We start from the raw sequence: 16,928 nt of genomic DNA, 5'->3' as shown, positions 1-16,928 counted from the left end.
GAACAGACAGAGAGAGAAAGAAAGAGAACAGAGAGAGAGAGAGAGAGAGAGAGAGAAAGAAAGAAAAAAGAAAGAGAACAGAGAGAGAGAGAGAAAGTGAACAGAGAGAAAGAGAGAGAGAGAGAGAGAGAGAGAGAGAGAGAGAGAGAGAAAGAAAGAGAGAACAGAGGGAAAAAGAGAACACAGGGGAGACATAGGAAGAAACAACAGAGAGAGAAATAGAGAAAGAAAGAGAGAGCAGCCAGAAAGAGAGAAAGAGAGAAACAGAACAGAGAGACAGAAAGAGAACAGAGCGATAGATAGACAGAGAGAGAGAGAGAGAGAGAGAGAGAGAGAGAGAGAGAGAGAGAGAGAGAGCAAAGAGAGAGAACATCAAGAACAAGAATAAGGAGAGATGTAGAAAGAAAGAACAGAGAGAGGAGAAGAGAGAGCAAGAGAGAATGGGAGTTAGAGTGTATTTACATGTAAGAAAAGGACAGAAAGTACAAAGAAGTAGAAAGTGAGAAATGCATATGGAGAGAGAGAGAAAGAGGGAGAGAGAGAGAGAGAGAGAGAGAGAGAGAGAGAGAGAGAGCGAGAGAGAGAGAGAGAGAGAGAGAGAGAGAGGGAGAGAGAGAGGGAGATGAAATTACAGTACCCAACATAAAGAAAGGTTGCAGGAAGGCAGGGACGAGAGAGATAGAATATGGACACTGATTAAATGTATTGATTTTAGAGCCAAAAGATACAGCCAACGGGAAACTGAATCTCTTACAAATTCATGAATGCGCTACTGCAGCCTCTGCTGTCTGTCCACTGTCCGCTTGTCCATTCCAGACTCCCATCCACAAGCACAAACATGTTTGGAAAGGTCTGACTCAACATTTTTTTTAATAATAAATGTGATCTAATCTAATTACTCAGAATCAATGTGGAAAATTGGGTTTTAATAGTGAAGCATGGCCGGGCAGTTCACTTCAGTTCTGTAGTGATTTCAAGCTGGATAATGAACTGACCGCTAGTCAGCTGCAAAGACCACCTTAAACAGAATGTATTTGAGTAGAGAGTTGTGAAATAAGGCTCAGGTGAGCCAGGCAAGTCTAAACTAGCCTTTATTTCCAAAAATATATACTGTGTGAACAAACAGGGATGGTAAAAGGAAGGGAAATCAAGGTTTAACCCATGTAAATATGCCCTCAAAGGTACTACAGTGGTTTTCAGGTCCAACTGTACCTGAAATAAGTTTTTTCCAGGCGAAAAGTACATATTTAATCCTTGTCATAACTGAATGTTTTAAAACAGAACAATAAAATAAAAAGCCTGGAGACGAGACGGGGTGTGTAGAGTCAACGTTCCCTGACTAAAGGTGCTGAGACCTTTGGAGGTACCACCCCAGTGAAAAGAGGGGTCCTTTTTTCTGAGAGTTTATTGTCAGAGACACTCAGTAAAAACAATTATTAAAGTTAACCTATTCATTTGTCAACACAATGAAAAAAATGACACAACTAAATTTAATATCACATCTTGTGTCCACAGTTTTCAGTTTATTACAGCTTCCATTCTGAGATTTTGAGAGATTTGCTGTCAGATTTTTAAAGATGAGATTTTTTGTTTTGTACTATGTGTTCTAGTCATCGTTTGAAGTCTATGCATATTAACAGGCTTGTGGTGAAGGATATAATATGACACATTGTGTTGAACTTTTCCTCTGTTTTCAACTCTTCATAGACTAACGGAGACCATACTTACCTGATGATGACAATGATACCGTCAAAGATGTTGTAGGGGTTGCGCAGGTAGTTAAAGCAACCAAAGGCGGTGAGCTTCAAGATCATCTCCAATGCAAACATGCTGGTGAAGACAATGTTGCAAATTTCCAGAACATTGGTCAGCTCATCTGGCTGTGAGAAAGAACAAGATAAAAAATGTGCTCACTTTCACAACTACACAACTTGAAATGTGAATAACAGCTAAGTCACATGACTGTGAAAAACCTCTGATTTCTTTGAATTAAATAAAAAAAATAATATTAAACCAAGAGAACATTTACAAAAACTTGCCCCCTTATTGATGCCTGGGGTCAATTAAACTAGACACACTCAGCTTGATCCCCACCAGCCCTGTTGAATCAAAACATCACTTAAATAAAATGCTTTTCAGTTACGCGAAAGAGGCTAAATGGTCTTAACAAGGTATTGAAATACATCAGTCTGGTAAGGGTTACAAAGCCATGTCTAAGGCTCTGGGAACTTCAGTGAGACACATGATCTCCAAATGGAGGAAACTTCTGTCTAAGGAACTGCAGCCCTCACTCACTTCAGGTAAAGTCAGTATTCATTATTCCTCCGGTAAAAAGAGACTGGGCAAAAATGGTATCAATGGAAAAGTTGCAAGTCAAAAACCAACATAAGCATGAAGCTTTTTAGAAACAATGTTCTGTGGACTGAAGAGTAACTTAAAGTTTACACAGCATTCCACAATAAGGGCATCACACCACCAGTTAAACATGATGGTGGTGCTGCTCAGGGGCCATGCAACTTGCCTTTATTGACATAACCATAAATTCTACTATCCACAAGAGAATCCTACACAAGAATCAATGCAACAATTATACAAAAGTAGAGAAAACTGTTGCAAATGTTTTTTTTTCTTCTTCTTCTTTTCTTCATTGCATTATAACTAAATTAAATCATGCCTGAGCAGCGTGCATCATCTATACTGGGTCAGGTTTTCTTTTGAATGTTTTGAATGGTTTCTCTTCTACACAGTACTTTTAACAACATCAGCATCAGCCTAAGCAGATTTCATACAAATCATATAGCAGAAAGTATGTGGGCACCTGACCATCACACATACAAGAACTTGTGCACATTCCATTCCAAAGCCAAATGCAATAAAATGGACCAGCTCCTTTTGCAACTACAACAGCCTCCAGTCTTCTGGGAAAGCTTTTAGCATTCTGTAATATGTCCGTGGGAATTGGTGCCCAATCAGTCAAAAGAGCATTTGGAGGATCAGGCACTGGTATTGGACGAGAAGGCCCGGCTCACAAAAGAAGCTCCAATTCATCCCAAAGGTGTTCGGTAGGATTAAGGTCAGTGACCTGTGCAGGAGTCATTAAACCATGTCTTTGTGGAGCTTGCTTTGTGCACAGGGGCTCAGTCATGCTGGAACAGGAAAGGGTCTTCCCTTAATTGCTGTCACAAAGTTGAAAACATGAAATTGTCTAATTTATTTTTATGCTGTAGCTTATAATTACCTTCACTGGAACTAAGAAGCCCAAACTCTGACAGGCCCAAACAGACCCAGACTATCATACCTCCTCCACCAAACAGACAGGCAACTTTTACATGGTCAACCATATTGTGGCTGAGCAGTTATTGCAACTAGATGCTACAATTTCACAGTAGTATCACTTACAGTTGTCTGGGGCAGATCTAGCTAGGCAAAAAAAATCACAAACTGACTTACGCCAAACATGGCATCCTATGTCAGTGCCACATTTGAAGTCAAAGAGCTCTTATGTTTAATCCATTCTACTATCAGTTTGTTTGTCTAAGAAGATCGTAAGGCTGCCAATTTGATTTTATACACCTGCAAGCAATGAGTATGGCTGACACATGAACTTAATATTTAGGAGGGACATTTTTGGACGCATAGTGTAACTTATGTTAGGTAATGAGCCTCTGTGACTAAAGCCAATCTATGTGTCAGTCATAAACAATAAGTCACATAAAATTAAAAAACAAAGAACAAATAGGCTAGATTTAAGAACACTGTAAATATATGATGGGCCCCAAAAAGCTGGTTTTCCCTACTTTAACTAACTAATAAGCTTGAAGTTTATGGGCTGTGTATAAAATAACTGTCAACCTATTCTTTTTAAACTGTTATGACTAGGTTGATCTACTCCTAAAACACAATCACAACCTTTTTATGGGGAAAAAGACGTTTTAAAACAAATTACCTGCAATGTGGAAGCCAAACTTTTCTCATTATCTCACACAACTCTCAACACGGCACTTGAAACGCCCTTTTTTTTTTTGCGAGCCAGAGGAAAATTACACCAGATATCCGCAACGAGCAGAACTAGTTTGCGAATAAATTGACCCTTGAATAGAAGTTGTCGCCATTAGGCCAGCTTAGCGGAGGAAGAGAGAGAGGAAACCTGTGAACTGGAGGAAACAATCACTGGGCAGAACACACAGCCTTGAAGGGAGAAAGAGAGAGAGAAAGAAAGACGGCACAAAACATATGTCTAAGAAAAATGACAATAATCCTTTTTAATTACTGCTCTAAAGCTGCAGGCTCGGACAAACACACACACAGACGCAGCACTTTCAGGCAGTGTGCTTGTAATAAGCTTTTCATTACTGTGAACGTGTCAAACTGTTGAGTAGAATCCTCCTCTCAGCAGATGTGCTGGGTTATTAGATTGCTGAATGAGTGAGGAAACAGTAGGAAAGAGGCTAACGAATAAACACATACACACAAACGTGGCTTCAAAAGTGGCGCGGACACTCATTTCTTCTCTGAAATAGACTGAAGGAGAAATAAACAAGGCTTTATGTGGCAGTATCGGAGCTTTCGTCTCCATCTCCCTCCCTCTTCCTCTTTTTCTCTTCCTTTGTGTGGTTATCGGGCAATTCAATCTCACTGCAATCAATGCCCTCTATCGATCAGACAGAGCTGTGGTTTAACAGTGTCACAATGTGCCCTGACACACACACAGAGACACATATTCGGGAACTGATGACACACAATGGAATAGGAGTTTTGTTTAAAGGAAAGTGCTTCTATTGTTGGCCTTTACTCCAATATTAAAGAGGAAATGCACATTTTTTTCCAAAATTGTAGTACGATTGAGAATGGGATTATAAATAAAGTCATTCAGAGTGGTTTGATGTGAATGTTTCAGTGTGGAGAAACATGTAGATAGGAACCAACATTATTCACGTACCTCTCCTGGAGAAACGTCTGTAAAAAAGTACATTTTACCATGAAACTTTCTCAAAACTACTGTGTTTCAGGCATCAGGCACTGCATTCACATCAAATCCATGTAATATATTTGTGCAAGCGAGCTTCTAGAGGCATTAAACTCTTCAGATGTCTGATTCCAGTAACCACCACTGTAAACAGTTCTGACTTGATAAGTTTCTTTAAAACAGAGCATTTCACTCCAAACTCCTCTGAATGACTTTAAAGAAACAAGAAATGGAATTTTCTTTAATGTCACTTTTCTATTATTAACCATTATTCAAATTAATCAGGGGATTTGATTCAGTTCAGCGAACTGATTGTTTTGAACTGTGCGTTTTAGTGAATCCAACATTTAATGACTCATTGATTCCCAAGTCATATCAACTGAATCATCATTTCCTCCATATCGCTGCTGTCGGAGCAAAACCTTGTATCTCCAAAATGGTCATTTTACAGGAGAGGAAAAAACCTGCATTACTTTTAATGTAAGTCAATGGAACCAGGCGTCTTTCCAAGTCATGTCGGGCCGTTTCTTTTGATCCGTTCATCATGATATTTACACACAATGTAAAGGACAAGAGGCATTTTCAATTTTTTTTTAAAAACTGAAAAACGATAAAATTGGAGATACAAGGTTTTGTTCCGACAGCAACGATAGATAAGATCAGTGAGTTCAGTAAGTGCATCTGATGTTGCTTTGGACACAAGCAAAACATTTTTTGATGCAGCAAAAATAAAATGTGGCTGAAAAATTCATATGTTAACATTTTCATTTTCAATTTATTTCATTCGGAAAACTACAACTGGCATGTGGCGCAACTGTCTAAGCATTGGCCCTATCATCAGGAGATTATGAGCCACAAGGCCTGATCCTAGATCTGTACAGTGAGGGGAAGTATTTAGACACTTGCTTCTGCTAATGACTAAATACTTTTTGGGTTACATTTATTCATACAAAGTCAAAAGACATTATGCATGTAAGTATGAAGGGGATATACGTACTGGAAGTATCAGCAGACCAGCTCTTGTGTTTTATGTGAGTTCAGAAGAAAGAGATGACGCCATAAATCAACTCCAGGACAGAGAAATAAAGAGCCCTTCAGAAATATTGTTTATTTTCTCACTTTCTCTTTTTTTCCATTGTTTTAAACATCTTGGCAGAGAAAACAGAGAAAGTACAACACTGCAGCTGGTGAAGGAGCAGCAAGGAAAGAAAAGGTTGAGTGATGCTGGTAAAGACAAAGAAGGATGGAGGTGTATGTGTGTGTGTGTGTGTGTGTGTGTACTTTTCGGAGAGTGTTTTAGTGGGTGGTCTCAGGGGAGGGAGCAGGTGGGCTTGTTTGCTCTTTCTTCATCATGCACAAATCCACTTGGAGACTTTTACAATCAGGGGAATGGAGTGCCTGTGTGTGTGTGTGTGTGTGTGTGTGTGTGTGTGTGTGTGTGTGTGTGTAGGTGTGTGTGTGTGTGTGTGTGTGTGTGTGTGTGTGCGTGTGCATGCTTATTTACCTGCTCGTGATGTTCGATGCCCATGCTGATTGTGTTGATAAGGATGGCGATCATGATTCCTCTGTTGAAGTATTTGCTCTCTACGATTCCCCACAGTTTGATTCTCATCTCCATCCACACCTCCTTGCACTTCCCTTTACATGCCCCCTCATCTTTCTTCTCCTCTGATTGGTCACCCTGCTCATCCGTCTCTTCCACTGTACCCTCTTCTGATTCCTCATTGGCTGGTGTGCCAACAGGTCCCGCCCCATCGCTGAGTGAAAGAGCCTTGGCGCACTGAGGGCAGTCCTCAGAACCAGTGGGCACAGGCTGAGCGGTAGAGCCTTCAGTAGGGGCATGGTCAGGCTTAACGTGATGTGGACAGTGGGGCACTATAAAGGAATAAGCATGTCAAAGCATGCAATTGATACTTTCCATCGGCTAAACCATCTGTATTTCTATATACTTAGCCATTAATTTCTTCAGACTACTATCCATCCATCCATCCATCCCTCCCTCCATCCATCCATTAATCCATCCATCCTCTTTTCCTGTCTATTCAAATACACTGGCTTTTATTTGTATAACTGTTTTTAAAACAAATGTTGCCACAGCGCAGTTTTATAGAAATTCAGGTTGATCTAGCCATCCTTCCAACTCTTGATCCATCTCTACATTTCTTCATCCATTCATTCCTAATCTACCCACCCATTTTTCTACTCTTTCATGCCTACTTCTGCCCATGCACTTATCCAGGCACATATCCAGCAAATCACCCACCAGAATCAAGGACTCAAGTCTGTTGAGCTGAGCACTGTTGACTGACTCACAACTTGCCCTTCACTTCAGTTTGACTCGGTTAAATTAGGTTAGAAAAGTGGGTCTAGATCAAATCGGGCCATCAACCCTAATGCACTAAACTTTTATTTACAATCTGAAGTGTTTGACTTTACCTGTCAGTTTGCTACAGTTATGCACAGTCATTGCTGCAACACATTCACCCACAGCTTGCATTTGATACGGCTTCAAATAAGGAGTCTTTCATAACAGGAAAAAGCTCTCTGTATATTGGACAAAACAAAGAGCTACATGCAGTAATTGTGGTGTTTAATTGAAATAGTTGGCTAACATGTAGTTTGGATAGGACGTATGCTGATTAGTGCAATAGCTAACTTAGCTGAAGCTGTCACTAAGTTTTAGTAAGTTGCAGGTCAAATTTGTGTAAAAAGTTGTAAAACTTCAGGTGAATTTTCTATAACTAGCTATACAGCTAACTACCTAGCATACTTATACATATAGCAATACAAGCCAAAGCCCCACCAACCATTTGAATTATGCTAGATAGCTAACATAATAGCTCATATAAAGCAGCTTGAGAACTTCTCTGTCACCCACTCATTTATTCTTCTATCCATCCATCCACCTTGACCTCTATTCGACATTTCAACTTCTTTCTTCATACCCTGACAGAAAAACCAGTATAGACCAACATGACTGATCACCAGCAAAACCAGCATGTTATATGTTTTGGATGCTGGTCTGCTGTTCATCCAGCAAGACCATGTTGACCAGCACCACACCAGCACCAGACCAGCATAAAGCAACTTAGATCAGCTTCCAGTACCTCAATCCAGTCACCAATGCATGTACTTTTCCATCCAATACTCCATCCTTCCACCCATTCATTCACCCACACTTGTACTCACCCACCTCTCTCACCTTGATGGTGTTTTTGTACCCTCTCTCCACCATTGATGTTGGCCCCAGTCCTTTGTGCCCGGGTGGGTGTGAGTTCTTGAGGACGCCGCCGGAGAGCCCTAAAGAAGGCGACCGAGCGACGGCGGGCTTTTCGCAGCATGTGGCAGGCCAGCTGGAAGAGCTCCTCATAACAGTCCCCAGGTTCAGCCAGTGAGGCCAGCGTGCTGGACGAGAGACAGGCAGCTCGCTGCTCCTGCATCAGCTGGTGCTCCCGCTGTTTCGTCTCGGAGAACTGAGTCGCTATGACTACCAGGCACAGGTTGATCATGAAGAAGGAGCCCACCTGTCAAAAGTGTTAGAAATGGAGAAACAATGACAGCGTGAGCGAGAGAAAGAGAGCACCCAGGTGTGTGGGACAAAAAGAAAGTGCGAAAGTGAAGACAGCACAGTCAAGGACGAACAAGTGAGGACAAAATATCTGGTCAGGAGACTTTTGTGTCTTTTTCTTGTCCACTTAGAAAGTTTGGCTGCAAAGATGTATTTACATCCCGACAGCCAGGAATAGCACAAAGCATAACCGCTCTCCCTACATTTACCAACAGAGATGGAGACTCAAGTCCTTAGACTCAAGTCACACTCTAATTGCTTGGTGACCTGACTTGCAGCTCGACTCGGACGTGTACTTTTCTAATTTATGACTTGTCTCAGATGCACGTTTAAGTGACTATTGGCTCGATTTGGAAACGAGCTTAACAGGCTCGGGACTCAACTTGGATGCTCGCGTAATTAACTTGACTCATGACTTGAGAATCAGACAAAAAAAAAAAACACCAAGAAATTGGAATGAATTACAGCCGCGAATCTTAATATAGTAAATGAATGAAAACAACTTTTCCTACCTACCATGTATAACATTACCTTTCACTTTTGCTTCATTCATGAGCAGTGGTGGGGTTTGAGGGCAGTGAGTTATGGCTCTTGTAGTGAATTTATGCAATTATGTTGGCAACTATAGTCACTGCTATGAAGAATACTCTTTTCTCTTTGGCAGACAGTGCTGAAATTTGCGAAGTTTTACTCAAGATTGGAAGGAAAGTTAAACTCACTCTGGCCCTGGAGTTAGTTATGGAAAAAGCTCCCCTGAGTCGTTGTGATCACAGCCTGAGGACAGAAATCAGGAAAGGTAAACAGCAGTAATTACTCTAATGCTGGACTCATCACAGCTTGCAGTAGCATTAGGTTTGATAAGGCTTTAAATAATGAGTATTTCATTATAGAAAAACCTTCAGTCTGAAGGAAAGAACTGAAGCACTCCAATGCAGCATATGCAAAGTTTAAAGAGACAAAACTAGCAACAGCTTATTCATGTTTAGTTGTTAGCCAAAGTAAGTTATAGCAAGTTATATTCCTTACAAACTTCCTAAAACTTTAGGAGGGTTTGTTATTACACTAGCTAGCAAGCAAAGACAGACTTAATGACCACATCACATTGTTTTACCTCTTTAAGCCAGACACATACTGTGCTATTTAAGAAATGTTGTTCTTTAGTGACAACTGAGACAGTTCATTTAAATGACCCGTCGTGTACAGTGAAAGCCTGTGATTTATACACTGTAACACTCAGTCCGACTGTCATGATGCGACATTGGAGCTCACGCTCCACATGAAACACAGCCCCTACCGTCAGCTCTGTCTACAAACAATTTCCAATAACGTTGATTAATTCAAAACAATAGGCAAAAATACTGGCTGAGTCTCAAATGGCTTTCTGCACCCTACATAGTTCACCACATAGACATTAAAACAATGGCTTCTGCACCCATACATGCATCATATGTCTAATGGATAGCCATCTGGGCTTCAGCCATGGGTGCACAATTCCATCCTGATCAGTGTGCTCATGCTGACCCCTGTCCACCATCGAACTACACCTACTACAAAGGGTGTATGAGCATCAGAACTGGAACTATGAAGCAATGGATGAAGGTCTTTTGGTGTGATCAGTCCTGTCATCTTTTACATGACATCAATAGTATGCATGCACCATTTAACCAGGGGAGTGATGAAACAAGGAAACACTGGGAAGAGAAAACAAAGCTGGTGGAGAGGGTATGATGCACAGGGTACTGTTCTATAGGGATACCCTGGTCCAGGCATTGGTGTGGATATCAGTTTGGTACACGGCATCTACCTAAGCCTTGTTGCGGACCAGGCACACCCCGTCATGGCCATTGCAAACCAAGTTTCAGATAGATAATGCACCATGACACACTCCACACTTTGATAAGAAAATGGGAAAGTTCAAGGTATTCCCCTGATCTCCGAATTCCCCAGAACTCAATCCAGTCAATCATCTGTGGGATGTGCTGGAACAACAGGTCTGATCTGCAGCCACCTCTCAGCTCGCAGGACTTAAAGGATTTGCTGCTGGTGTCTTGGTGCCAGATCCCACAGGTACCTTCAGAGGTCTTGTATAGCCTTGGTAGGCCAGAGCTATTTTGGCAGAGGATCATAATGCATAATGTATAATGCATACATACATGTATTTGTGGTTGTGACATTACTGGTCTGGGAACTGGACTGTACATTGTCAAGCTTTAACAATGTACACAGCTCATCAAACTCTTCTTCTTATTTTTTTTCTTTGAAAAAAAGCTTGAATAATTTGGATTTCCATCAAATGAGCCAATAAGAATAAGAAGAATAATAAATGAATGAGAAGAGTGATAAACTACCTTTACAACAAACTCTTATTTTTTGTGCTTGAAATGATCCCTCTCCATCTTGGATAAGCAGAGACTGCCAGACCGACTGTCTCTCTCTGCCACCCACTCACACGCATCAGCAGCAATGTCACGGAGCTCGGACAGAATCCTCGACAGGTTCATTACAGGCCCTGCAGAGGCCAAAGAACTGTTCCTTTCTTTGTCTAAATCACTGAAATTAGAACGGCTGACTAAATCCACACCACTACCTCTTCACCCGAAGGCCCGTTCAAGTGCACTGAAGCAAGTGCCCCTTTGCAAAAGAACAACACTTAAGTATGCATACAGTGCCATGCCATGAAGTATTTTATTGCATTAAGTAATTGTTGCATATTATTCACACAGGCTTCAGATCTTTAAGCAAATAATGTGAGATCAAGACAACCTGAGTAAACACAAAATACAGTTTCTAAATGATCATTTCATTTATTGCAGGAAAAAGTTGTCCAACATAACATACCCTGTGTGAAAAAACTATGATCCCTTCATTACCCTATTAACTAATTATTCAAACATAGTTGATAACTGGTATCAATTAATCTAGACATATCCAGGCCTGAATACCGTCAGCCCTATGTAACCTAAACATTACTTAAACAGAATGTTTTTTTAGCAACATGAATTCTAGAATTTCTTTAACAGTTGAAAAAGCAAGGTACTGAAATATGTCAGTCTGGAAAGGGTTACAAAGTCATTTCTAAGGCTCTGGAACTCCAACAAATCACAGTGAGAGCCATTTTTACCAAGTAAAGAAAACAGAGCAGTGGTGAATCTTCTCAGAAGTGGTTAGCCTGCCAAAATTCTTACAAGAGCAGAATGAAAATTCCAGGAAATCACAAAAGAACCTAGACAAATAACTGCAGGCCTCACTGTCCTCAGATAAGGTCAGCATTTATGATATTACCATTTGAAAGAGACTGGGCAAAAGTATCCATGGGAAAGTAGTAAGGCAATAACCACCACTGACCAAGGGGAACATAAAGGCTCATCTTACAGAAAACACAAGCTTTTTGGAATAACGTTCTGTGGACTGACAAGTGAAAATTGGTTCTGTTATATCTGGCATAAAGCTAACACAGCATTCCCCAATAAGGACATTATACCAGCAGTGAAACATGGTGGTGGTAGTGTGATGGTATAGGAATGCTTTGCTGCTTCACAGCCTCCACTTGCTCAAAAGAAACAAAATTACGCTTCTGGAGTGGTCTAGTCAAAGTCCTGACTTGAACCCCACTGACAAGCTGTACCAGTACCTCAAACAGGCAGTTCATGCTTGAAACCCCTCAATTGTTGCTGAATGAAAGCAATTCTGCAAAGAGTGGGCAAAAATTTGATTGGAGCAATATGAAAGACCAATCTTCACTTATATGAAGCATTTGGTTGCAACTATTGCTGTTAAAGGTGGCACAGCTATTGCTTTTTGTATTTTTAAGCTGACACTGTCCTATGATGTAAACTGAAAGCATAAGGCAAAAACTAGTCCACTGCTGGGTTACTAGTGTCATAAATAATACCTTCCTATTCCAGTTAATCAATTTGAATGCTTTTTAGCACTGATTGGGGACCTTTTTATCACCTGAATGACCAATTGTGTCGGTATGCACACAATTACATATATTTTCATTCAGTCCCACCAGTATCTACTCACCATTATGAGCATTCTACAAGTTTCTACAAGGCTAGAGTGGACAATCAGTGCTGACTACTCAATTGACACTAAAGTGAAGCACCACTGATTGGGGTTCCTGAGATTAAACGGTAGCCAGAATAAAGTATAATGAGCGCATACGTATGTGTTTGCGTGTCGTGATTGCCCCTCTACATTTCTACGCAGACTCCACCACAGCTTAAGTGTAAGGAAGCAGTGATTGGGCATTATCATTCCCCTCACATTTACATTGTGATAGGTTTGCCTGGGTGATAGGTTTGATATGTAGGCCTTTGTTCATTTCAGTCGAAGCCTGTGTGCCTGTACGAGCTGTGATTGCCTCTTGTGTCTGTTTCTCCTGTAAACACCATTGTGGTTGAAGTGAGTGATGATGAGACCTATTGTTCTGTTTACATTAGGAGAGGTGTATGTGTAGGTTCTGCGGTGTGTATATATGTGTAAACACTCACTTTATAAGATGCATTTAGCTTGCTTCTACATTCATTATCCATTACCCATATAGGTCAGCTCCACAGTTCTACAATATTAGATTGTATTCCATCTGCTTCTCTGTATAATTTGTTAGACCATTTTCCCCCATTCTTCAGTGGTCAGGACCCTCACAGGTCCACCACAGATCAGGTATCATTTGGCTGGTGGATCATTCTCAGCACTGCAGTGATAATGACATGCCATTGTTGGTTGAGTTTTTAAACTGCAGGGCTGACAATAGACACCCAACTAAAGATATCCAACCTACTGTGTCTTCTGGAGTGGTTGGTAGAGTGTAGTGGGAAACACCTCTGCCCTGTGCACTGGGGTTCAATCCCTGCCTCAGCAAACACCCTACACTATACCAATAAGAGTCCTTGGGCAAGACTCCTAACACCACCTTCACTTACCTGTGTAAAATGATCAAATTGTATGTTGCTCTGGATAAGAGCAAGGTAACTGCGTGTAACAGAGTGGACATCTGACATCTGCTGTGAATCTGCAGTGCTGTGACCCAAATAAGACCTGCTCTGTGGGGGTCCTGACCCATGTTGAGGTAGTTATTCAAAAAAGTAAATCCATTAAAAATTACTTCTTATATTTCTTGAACTATTATGGGATCACTTTACTTCTTCCTTCCTGGAAAAGTAATCTCACTACTGATTGCTTTTAAGTTACACTCTAAAATGTGTCCAATACACTGATTGGAAAAATGCAGTAGAACACTAATTTAGTCCATTAAGTAAACCCAGGAACTGTCTACACTTGACTTAAGTTGAGGCCTAATGAGTTGGCTATGTATGTATAAGGCCCATATTGGCAGCGATAAGCTTGTTACATTAGTTTCATTGCTCCAGTGCAAAACCAAAGGAGTAAATGTCTGACACCCAATAGATTTGATCGACTGAGGTAATACATTAGGCTTTTTGACAAATCATTGCTTTAAGAAAGCTAAAAAACTGTTGCCACATAAACACAACCATGCACTGGTACACACACAGCCTGAGGCTTCCTCACACTCGCTCGCTCATAAAAAAGAATGACACATTGAAAAAGGAGCCAGGCGATTATATCATTCTTATTCAAACCTGCACATAAACACTCCCAGGCGATCTGTGGAAGCAAGAGCATCCGTGGGCAGATACATTCTGGAAGCATGAGTGTGAGTGTGTGTGTGTGTGTGGGGGGGGGGCCCTGGGCCATTTCCGTGCGACGTGCAGCAGCTGACATGAGACATGACTGATGTGTTCAATTTCCACCTCCCCACATGTGCATTTAAAACATCCAACCTGCAAGCTCCTCATATTAATGTAAGCGATTATGAAGGCAGATTACACGGCTCGTATATATGAGCGTCAATAAGGAAACAAAGGGAATTGATGCACATTCACATCCGAGTCACACGTCCAGAAACCATTTTATAGCTCTGTAAACATTGAGTCTATGGGGGGAAAAAGCATCTTGATCTAACGGACTCTTCCGACTCTTGCTGCCCTGAGGGTGTCAGTGCTTTTCGCTTTTTCTTGTGCTCCTTTTAATAAATGTAGCTGTTGACACACTGAGGCTTTTTGTCCACAGTGACATGAGGCTATAGAGATATTAGTTTTCCATGGTAGGAATTCTCAGGCGAGCCACACGCTCCGAGTTGACATTTCGCATTGTTTATGAACTGAGGCGGAAAAAAGTTCGCTTCTTTTAACCCTGCCTAATGTGTGACCTAAGGGTTTTATTTTCGGAGTGTGCATGGACTTAATGTAGTGAGGAAGAAAAATGCTTGATCTTCATGGATAGAGCTGCATTGCAGTATGTCTTGGGTTGCTCAGAAAAAGTGAAGGAGTGAAGATTTTGGTGTAATAAAAATTGGACAGTAGGCCAAATGGGTAAAAATCATGATATAAATATATTTTCTCACAGCATATTCACAGATCAAGCATAACATTGACCACCTCCTTGTTTCTATGTTTATTGTTCTTTTATCAGCTCCACTTACTATATAGGTGCACTTTGTAGTTCTACAGTTACAGACTGTAGTTCATCTGTTTCTCTGATACTTTGTTAGCCCCCTTTTACCCTGTTCTTCAGTGGTCAGGACCCCCATGGACCATCACAGAGCAGGTAGAATTTGGGTGCTGGAACATTCTCAGCACTGCAGTAACACAGAGGTGGTGTGTTAGAGTGTGTTGTGCTGGAAAGAGTGGATCAGACACAGCAGTATATAGTATATATTATAGTAAGTGGAGCTGATAAAATGGCCAGTGAGTGTAGAAACATTGAGGTGGTCATAATGTTATGCCTGATCGGTGTACATATATTGAAATAAAACTATTTTAGATTATATTTTTGTAGGTTAACAGTGGGACATTTAATCACTTTTAATAAGAAACATTATTGATCATTTTAATTTCTAAAGGCTAAAGTTGACACTCTAATCACCAGAATGATTCTAATGTTCCAGGAGGGGCAGTTAAATTTTGCCAACTGTACCGCTGTAGCTGCTGCACTACTTAAACATAGTAAAAATAATATTAAATATACTATTTAAGGTGCAATGGGAGCATTCAGTTTGTTATTTGTCTCATATGTACGTTCCATACACTTGTTCCTTTGACTGTCATACACTATTGGAATTTGGAAAATATCACAGTCATTCACATTTCCTTCACACAAGGCCCAGCCTGTGATGTAATATGACGCAGCTGACTAAAGAAGCTTCTCTGGTGGTACAAGAGGCAACATAATCATTGCGATAACTCTGGTGTCATTGTTAGTCTCTGGCTGACCCCAAAAGACTGGCCATTCCTTTATGTGTGCTTCAAAAACAAAGAAAAACAAAGTAGATTGCCTAAGATGAAACAGATTAGACAGCCAGAGGTTATCAAGGGTTGGCTGCATTTTCATTTTCTTTTGAAGCATGACTGAAACATCCCTTACTCAGCCTCTCAGCTAAATGGGGTAAGATTGGCATAGTTTCACTGTTTGAACATCACATTATCTGTGCTTATTTGTGGCATGACAGTTATGATAAAAATTATCCTGAGGGATAATGTTAACCCACTACTATTAGACAGGGCTCTTCATATTACTTATAATAGATTAGATGGGCAATATTGCATATGGCCAGGCTTGTTATATATATATATATATATATATATATATATATATATATATATATATATATATATATATATATATATATATTATGTATATTATATATACATAAGTAATAATAATGGCTTATTTAAAGTAATGACTTCATTGCATTTCTCTGGACTCTACAATAGAATAACACTGGACTGGTTTTGTTTCATGAATACTTAAGGGATTCATTTGCATTTTAGGTGGTATATCTGTTTCTTTTCTTCTTTTTCTTTTTTTATAGATTGGACTCATTTTCTATTACATATAGTCAAACAATTCCCAAAAAGAGAACTACTCTACTCTGCTCGTGCAGTGCAGTAATGTGGGTAGAGTTTTCCTGCTTGATTGATGTGGATACTAGAAAACACTTGGGAAAGTCACATTAACCACATTATTACTGTGTGTTGCTCTAATGTTTGAGGACTGGATAAAACTTCATAAGAACTCAATTTTTGAGTGTAATAATTGTAGCTTCAACTACTCACAATGCAATCATGTATTTCAAATGTTGTATTTTCTATTATTTGTGAATTTCAACAGGATTCCTTTTAGTTTTTAACCATCTATTCCACAATGTTGCCTCAGGGTAACAAACACATTTCCCTCACTTTACAACAATGTGATACATATTTAATGTCAGTGAAAGAGTTATTAACAAGGGCATGTTTGAATAGACAAGCTTGGCATTGGTAGGCATTTTAAAACATCTTTGTAGCATAATGCAGCTGTGGACAGTAT

At 40.2% G+C, this 16,928-nt stretch overlaps 1 protein-coding gene across 2 annotated transcripts in view; it reads right to left on the bottom strand.

The window, feature by feature from the left end:
* Nucleotides 1-16,928, bottom strand: part of LOC108430011 (voltage-dependent T-type calcium channel subunit alpha-1I-like) — a 362,256-nt gene that overhangs the window by 114,150 nt on the left and 231,178 nt on the right. The window contains exons 9-11 of one of the 2 annotated variants that reach the window (XM_017702138.2): nt 8,160-8,490; nt 6,471-6,841; nt 1,729-1,880 (exon numbers count right to left, since the gene is read on the bottom strand). In XM_017702138.2, coding sequence (XP_017557627.2) covers nt 1,729-1,880; nt 6,471-6,841; nt 8,160-8,490 — 854 coding nt within the window. The remainder of the gene's footprint in view (nt 1-1,728; nt 1,881-6,470; nt 6,842-8,159; nt 8,491-16,928) is intronic. The other variant, XM_017702139.2, reaches the window with a different exon arrangement.

Source organism: Pygocentrus nattereri, chromosome 30 (genome assembly GCF_015220715.1).
Source record: "Pygocentrus nattereri isolate fPygNat1 chromosome 30, fPygNat1.pri, whole genome shotgun sequence".
Lineage (NCBI taxonomy): Eukaryota > Metazoa > Chordata > Actinopteri > Characiformes > Serrasalmidae > Pygocentrus > Pygocentrus nattereri.
This window is presented reverse-complemented; position numbering and strand designations above follow the sequence as displayed.